General features: G+C 28.4%; 1 protein-coding gene across 2 annotated transcripts; it reads left to right on the forward strand.

Annotated features, from left to right (window-relative positions):
- The first annotated feature begins 2,078 nt into the window (after positions 1–2,078).
- Positions 2,079–5,582, forward strand: LOC109813797 (transcription factor VIP1). Of its 2 annotated transcripts, XR_014434779.1 has the most exons (4): positions 2,079–2,627; positions 3,995–4,173; positions 4,681–4,756; positions 5,058–5,582. XR_014434779.1 is itself a non-coding variant. In XM_020378050.3 (2 exons), the coding sequence occupies exons 1-2, from the start codon at positions 2,098–2,100 to the stop codon at positions 4,170–4,172; spliced, it is 708 nt and encodes a 235-aa protein (XP_020233639.3). In that variant the 5' UTR covers positions 2,079–2,097; the 3' UTR covers positions 4,173–4,356. The 2 variants fall into 2 exon arrangements, 1 of the variants encoding a protein (XP_020233639.3); XM_020378050.3 differs by lacking the exons at positions 4,681–4,756; positions 5,058–5,582 and having other exon boundaries at positions 3,995–4,356.
- The last annotated feature ends 2,196 nt before the right edge of the window (positions 5,583–7,778 follow it).

Here is a 7,778-nt window from a genome sequence, read left to right on the forward strand (position 1 = left end):
AATTGATAATATTCAAGAAAACAGTTTTTTGAAATTATTGAGATTTTTTTTTGTTTTCAATTTAACAAGAATTATAATAAGGTATGAAGGTTAAGAGAGAATTTTCACAATGATCTATACTGATTCAGCCATACAAAGGCCTACATCCAGTTTTAGACTTAGCTCCCCACTAAATCCAGTTATTCCACTATAATATTGTTTACAAACACCAAGTACAAGCAATATTATAATCATAATCTAAATCACATAATCTTGATCCCACAAGATTACACAAACAAAGAATTCTTGCACCTCAAAAATCTACTTGAGAAAAACCTATCTCAAGATTTCTCTTAACTCTTTCTTGAGACATCCTATCTCAAAGAGTAACACAACCAAAAGTTCAAACAAAGATTAAAGATCGAAAAGGGTACACCTAAAATGTGTAGAAAGATCTTGTTCAAAGATTAGTTCATAAACTTCTTGAAATTTTTCAAGAACTCATCTTCTTTAATAAATCTTTAGCACTTGTATTCTTTTTGAAAAGTATGTGATATTTTCTTGTTCTAAAAATGTTTTCCAAAATATATTTGATCTTTTTTTTCTTAAGTTTTCGAAAAGAGTTATATTTATAGTACAAAGAGGATTTTAGTATTTAAAATTTTTGTAACAACTATAGTCTATGACCTGTGAAGGTAATCTATTACTAGACTTTTCAAAACTAAAATTAGATTGATTATAGAACAGAGGTAATCTGTTACCAAGAATGGTAATCAATTATCACGAGCTTTAGTAAACATAAAACTCAATTTTATGCAGAGGTAATCGGCTACTAAGGAGGTTAATCGATTAACTCAATACCAAAATCACTTGTTTTCACTCAAAAGTCACCATGGTAATCTATAACCTCGATTAGTAATCGATTATCACAGAGAGAACTTCGAATTCTACTTCAAAACTAAGTTTCAGTAATCTATTATCTGAATGGTAATCTATTACATGACTTAATATTAAATTCTTTTGAATGAATCAAGTTTCATTTTATGTTAAAACACTTTGTAATCTATTACCAACTCTTGATAATCTATTACATTATGTTTTCACATAAAATGAGAAACATTGAGTTATGTTTTCTAAAACAAGATAAGTTTTTGAAATCATAACAATTATAACAAGCAAACACATACAAGCCTAAGTTTTATGAAACAATCAATACAATATCCTTTTAACATAGGTCAAAAATATAAATGAAAATTTAAACAAAGCTACATCAAAACTAAAACTACTTCTTCGAGAGGGTTTCAAACTCAACACTTTCCTCTATGTCAAATTGTCTTTATATTTGCATATTTTCTATGTTAATTGGCATAATAAGAACCTCCCCACCTTTTTCGAAAACGTCTACCATTTTTTGCCATTAAATATATTATGCTAGCTAACCTTTTTTCCTCTTGGTTTTTTTTCTCTCCATCTATTTAGTTTATTAAAGCTTTACACCTAGTTTTCCAATACAGCTAGCCTTTTTTTATTTTTATTTATTTTTTCATTGAATACATAAATCTTGCATGTTAACCTTCTTGCTGCTTTGTCTTTTTTGTCTCTATCTTTTTATTCTTATCTTATTAATGGTTTCTTTAAACGTTACTTTGAATCGAACAATAAGAGTTTATTGGTTTCATTAGTTACAATTAAATCACAAACAATTCACGTTATTATTAATACTTTTAAATGCTTTTAAAAAGAGTACTTAATAACATTTATATGGTAATTTATTTTTCTTTTAAATAAAACTATTTAATGAAAATGGCTCAAGGAGCTTGATCTTTTAAAAATATTTAAATACCCAACCATACTCAATCAAACACTTGAATAACCATTAGGGTTAACCTAGTGATTGGGAGGGGAGGGGTAGCTAAAAACATGAGGACCTAGGTTCAATTTTCATTGCGACCGTCTTTGTAATGTTTCCTATCTTTAAAAAAAACACTTGAATAACTTATCTCTATCTCTTTCACTCTTCCCCTCTCTCTTTTAAACCTTAAAAACATAGAAGAGAAAATAGTAAAAGGAAAGAAAAATTTTTAAAGAGAAAAGAAACTTTTGGATTTTAGTTTTTCCATGGATCAGAAGTTCATTGGAAACTCGTTGTCGGTGATGGACACAAAGCGAATGTTAAAGTGTGGGTCCCACCACCATCATTCTCACTCTGACAATTGCTTTCGCTTCATCACAAACATTCCCCCCTTCAACACTTCTAATCTTGTCAACTCTAACTTCCCTTTGTCACTCACATTTCTATCTTTGGACACTAATGACATCATTCCTATGGTTGTTGATTTGAACAAGTCTAAAAAGCAGAAGAGGTTCACAGGAATTCCCCATGCCAGACACCTTCGAAGCTTGTCCGTGGACTCTAACTTTTTCTACAATTTTGGGTTCACTAATGGTGAAAATGAGAGAATCATTGGGAAAAGTGGAAGTGAGCAAAGGGTGGAGCATCAACGACATAACTCAGTGGACAGACCCTCGACTAAGTTATTTAAGGTAGACTCAGGGATGGAGATGATGGATTATAAGAGGAAAGATCTGACCCTTGATAAACTCCCTAAACTAGCTCTTGTTGATCCAAAACAAGCTCGATCTAACAGGTTTTTTTTTCTTCTTTTCTTTCTCTTGTCTTAAACGATTAAAAATAATAAATTTTTGAGTAGTTTAAATTATTTTTTAGTTTATGTGCTTAATCTTGTCATAATCTTGATGTAATATTATTTATATCTTTTCAATTTTGTAATACATGGATGATTTTAAATATGTTGTTTTTGTTGAAAATAATGTGAGTTACAAATTATATGAAGTTATCTAGAATCTATAATCTCTACTAATATATAAAGGGGATACTCTTTTTAGTAATCACCTTGATTTCCACATTTTATTGATTGTTATACCCTTCTATTTTAAAAATTAGAAAAAATAATATTTTTAATCAAATTCAAGAATTTGAAACTAATGGACTAATTATAACACTAGTTAGACTAATATACTTTTATTACTTAATTTTTATTTTTATTTTATTTTTAACAGAGGCATGAAGTGCTTCGACCTCACTAGTTATAATAAAGGGATTGAACTTTTTGGTGTACATAATTTTTATCCAATTTTAGACTTATAAATACTCTTTTACAAATAAAAGTGTTTTTTTTTTTTTGTAAATTTCACTCCATAATCACATATATTTTTAATAATCATCCATTAATATATATTTTTTTATTATTTATTATTTTAAAAAAGTAATTTACAAAGGCATGGAGTGCCTTTTGTATTTTAGTATTTGTTATTACAATTAGATAGTTAAACACTATAGTGATTATCTGTCTACCTATATGTTTTTTATTTTTTGGAGAAGGCATTAATTGATTGTGCCTTTTCAAAATATAAAAAAATATTTAAAATACCAAATCCTATTTTTTTTAAGAATGTAAAATTATTTTATTTATTTAATGAGAAATAAGTAACTTACATTTACGAAAGTAGTAAGATGATTGGTACAATTTGAGTTGAAGAATAAAACATCTTAAAAAATGTAAACCAAATGGGTAATGATATCATTTTTGTTATAATTATAGATTATTATTACTATTATTATTGTTGTTATTGGTGTTGTTGTAAGAACCCATTTACCTCATTATTTTAACCCTTTAAAAGATAGTGATAAGACCAAATATCTTATGGGTATTGCTGACTAATGTCCTTATGACATTAGTTAAGGAATCAATATGTTGAAAATATTCATTGAAAACAATAATAAAGTTATATAAATAACTTTCTTTTTTCGGTTCCTTAATTAGTGCCCTTAACATTTTTTATATGTTATAGACCTCATCCACCTTTTTTTTCCCCAAAATTGCTACCTTATTTCATTGACTATAAATATATAAACTATTCATATTAACCTTTCTTCCTTCCATTTAATTTTTGGATTTTGAATGTTATGTGTTTACAAGATTTTTACTAATAGGAAATCAACCATTCGATCAAAGTCGAGGAATATTCGTTATGCAACTATGTTGAAGAGGAAGATTCTTTACACAACTATGTTGAAGAGGAAGATTCGTCATGCAACTAAGTTAAAGAGGAAGATGCAATCTCTTAGGAACTTAAGAAACTATCCTCTCTTCCCAAATTACCATGCTTGACGTATGTCATTTCCTTTTTGTTTTATGATCATGACTTTTAACTTTTGGTAACTTGCACTTTCTTGTCAATGTTTAATGGAGCTCCCTAGCATTACATCAATTTATAGTTGTATGGATTTACCTTTTTTTTTTCTTTGGAACCATGGTAAATAAAACAAAATGAAACAGAGGAAGTTTGGGTAAATTTTCAAAATTCTCAAGGATGTTTACATAAATTTAAAATAAACAAAGGTTATTCATGGAAATTTATAGTTGCATTTTACTTTGATCTCACAAATAAGAACAAAATTACCAAAGTGTAGTCCTCAATACTAATTGGTCTTTGCTTGATATGCGTGTGTACCTCATTGGCTCTAGATGCACATGAAAAGTCATAATCGATTACATAGTGTCAGGGATTTGTAAAGTGAACTACTAAAGATATTTAAGGTTTAAAAATAGTCATGGGATATTAAATATAATTTGAAGCCTTTTAATTTTTGTTTATAAGTTATCTAATATGGTGCAGAGAGAATATGCAAATTTGTTTGTCAAACACCAATTGTATTTAGAAGCTTTGGACAAACAAGATCAACTTAATGAAGGTATGTCTAGTTTCATATTTGTTTATGCCTTTAAAAATGAATGTGTTATTCCCCCTTTATCAATCATTTACTATTGGATTCAATTAATAAACAAGCTTCAATGGTTACACTTATGAACATTACATCATCAATCTTCAAGCATGACAATTTAACCTTTTTTTTTAATCATCCATGATAAAATTGGAGAATCCTAATGCATACTTTTCAAAACAAAATATTTCTTGAAATTTGTAAACCTGGTAGACTATTCATTTCAAATTTAACTCACGAATATTTACATGGCTACACTATGTGATTGTAGAACTCATGAATTTATTCATGGAAGAACATCAACGCCTTAGGGCATGGAGTACTCCTTTAGCGCTATTTTGGGTAACCATTATTTGGGCTTCCTATTTAGCCTTGCAATGGTTGACTAATTCTACACTCCAATAGGCACAACACCAGCTACAAGTTGGAATGCTTCCTCTTCTAGGAAGAATCATTGTGACTTCATGGACTTCGATAGCAAAAGTAGCCAATAATAGCAACGATATATGATTCCTTACATGCGATACTCATCATAAAGAAACTATTGTTCATATATATATTCATAATAGGTGACACTTATGAAGGCTATATTATGCAATTTAGTGTTTTTTATTTTTTATTTTTTGTTTTTGTTTTTGTTTTTTGTTTTTTTTTATCTTTTCTTGCTTTAGGATTGAATCATACCCTATTATTTTTACTTTACGTAGTTCTATGTTGTACTTTTTTGAAATATATTTTGTAGCTCTTGGATGAATGATGTTACATATAGAAAGACTAGTTTATGATTGATGGTGAATGAAGATCATTAGTTAGCATTTTTGGAATTAAATATTAGGTGATATAAGTTAAATGTTGGAGCATGAAACATCTTCTCAATATGCCTTTGTTTCCACGATTGGGTTAAAGTTTTTTGTTTTCATGAGTCTACTGAGATGAAAATTAATGTCAACATTGAATTTTATTATTTTTATTCAAAAATAGTTTTTTGGAATTAAAATAAATAATATTCACAAATTATTTTAATTATTTGCCGAATTACTCCAAAATATCCATTAGTTTATGAATTAAGTGATCCAATTTCAAAATATAAGTCAACTAAACTGAAATGTCTTGTTAATGAGGCCTATGGGTTATGGTAAAATCTTATAGCACTACAATATGAAGTTGTATTTTAACTGAGGCCCAAGGTGATTTGGCATCCGACTTTGTGAGAATGATATATATATCTATTATTGTTTGTTATTTGTATGTTTGTCATACTTGTCATGAATCATGTCTAACAATGAGAAATGATTTTATCAAATTAATAAAGACACTGTCAATGTTCTCTTTGAGGTGTTTAAAATTTTCTTTGAAAGATGTTTGGGTTGGACTTTGACCAAGGCTTAAGGAGAGCTAGTTGAGGTTATCTCTTCTAGTTGATTGAGTTGCAATGAAGATGAGCAAGATATCTACAGAAGACATTCCAATGCTTATGTTAGCTAGTGATTTTAGTACAATAACTATAGGTCTTGAATATGTATTTAATGTTGTTAAAATTAGTATTATAAGGTGCATGAAATGGGTTAAACCACTTAACCAAGGTTCTATTATCAAGGTGGGTGTTAAACCATCAAAATGTTACATAATAATCGAATATTCATTGTAATTTTGCCTTAATTTAATGCCAATTTTTTTGGCAATACTTCACTTCTTTTATTAAGTGTGCAACAAACAAGAAAAATACAAAAAAGAGATGAAGTAAGTTCAATTAAAGGATAAAATGTAACAAATATGAAGGTTAAAGTCATGCATGACCATGATTGTCTAATGCACGACGTCCATGCTTCAAGTAAAAGCATAACATGTCATGAAGCACAATCATGCTTGCCAACTTATTTTAGAGCACCCTTGGACGACAAAGCACGCTTATACTTCTTGTTTTGATGAAGCACGCCCATGTTGTTGAGCACGGTCGTGCTTGTTGAGATGTATAGTCATACTTAAAAGTTTGTCTTAATTTTGAATATAAATAAGGATGTTTAGAGCACATTGTAAGATTGATTTTTGTGTTGTAGTTTTATATTTTCACTCTTTCTCCTATTCTACGATTGTGATGTATAATTATTCCTCGTTAAAATGTGTAGAATGATATTGTTCAAAGATTAGGTCATAAACTTCTTGAAATTTTTCAAGAACTCATGTTCTTTAATCAATCTTTAGCACTTGTATTCTTTTTGAAAAGTATGTGATATTTTCTTGTTCTAAAAATGTTTTCCAAAATATATTTGATCATTTTTTTAAGTTTTCGAAAAGAGTTATATTTATAGTGCAAAGAGGATTTTAGTATTTAAAAAGTTTGTAACAACTATAATCTATTACCTGTGAAGGTAATCTATTACCAGACTTTTAAAAACTAAAATTAGATTGATTATAAAACAGAGGTAATCTGTTACCAAGAATGGTAATCAATTATCACGAGCTTTAGCAAACATAAAACTCAATTTTATGCAGAGGTAATCGATTACTAAGGAGGGTAATCGATTAACTCGATGCCAAAATCACCTGTTTTCACTCAAAAGTCACCATGATAATCTATTACCTCAATTAGTAATCGATTATCACAAAGAGGACTTCGAATTCTGCTTCAAAACTAAGTTTCAGTAATCTATTATCTGAAATGATAATCTATTACATGACTTAATATTAAATTCTTTTGAATGAATCAAGTTTCATTTAATGTTAAAACACTTTGTAATCTATTACCAACTCTTGATAATCTATTACATTATGTTTTCACATAAAATGAGAAACATTGAGTTATGTTTGCTAAAACAAGATAAGTTTTTGAAATCATAACAATCATAACAAGCAAACACATACAAGCCTAAGTTTTATAAAACAATCAATACAATATCCTTTTAATATAGGTCAAAAATATAAAATGAAGCAAATTTAAACAAAGCTACATCAAAATTAAAACTACTTCTTGGAGAGGGTTTCAAACTCAACA

Source organism: Cajanus cajan, chromosome 1, assembly GCF_000230855.2.
Source record: "Cajanus cajan strain Asha chromosome 1, NIPB_CcT2T_4, whole genome shotgun sequence".
Lineage (NCBI taxonomy): Eukaryota > Viridiplantae > Streptophyta > Magnoliopsida > Fabales > Fabaceae > Cajanus > Cajanus cajan.

Bases quoted from the DNA above. Each gene is read 5' to 3' on its own strand.
- LOC109813797 (XM_020378050.3), top strand. From the start codon at position 2,098: ATGGATCAGAAGTTCATTGGAAACTCGTTGTCGGTGATGGACACAAAG. The intron at 2,628-3,994 runs GTTTTTTTTTCT...TTTTACTAATAG, and splicing joins AAACAAGCTCGATCTAACAG to GAAATCAACCATTCGATCAA.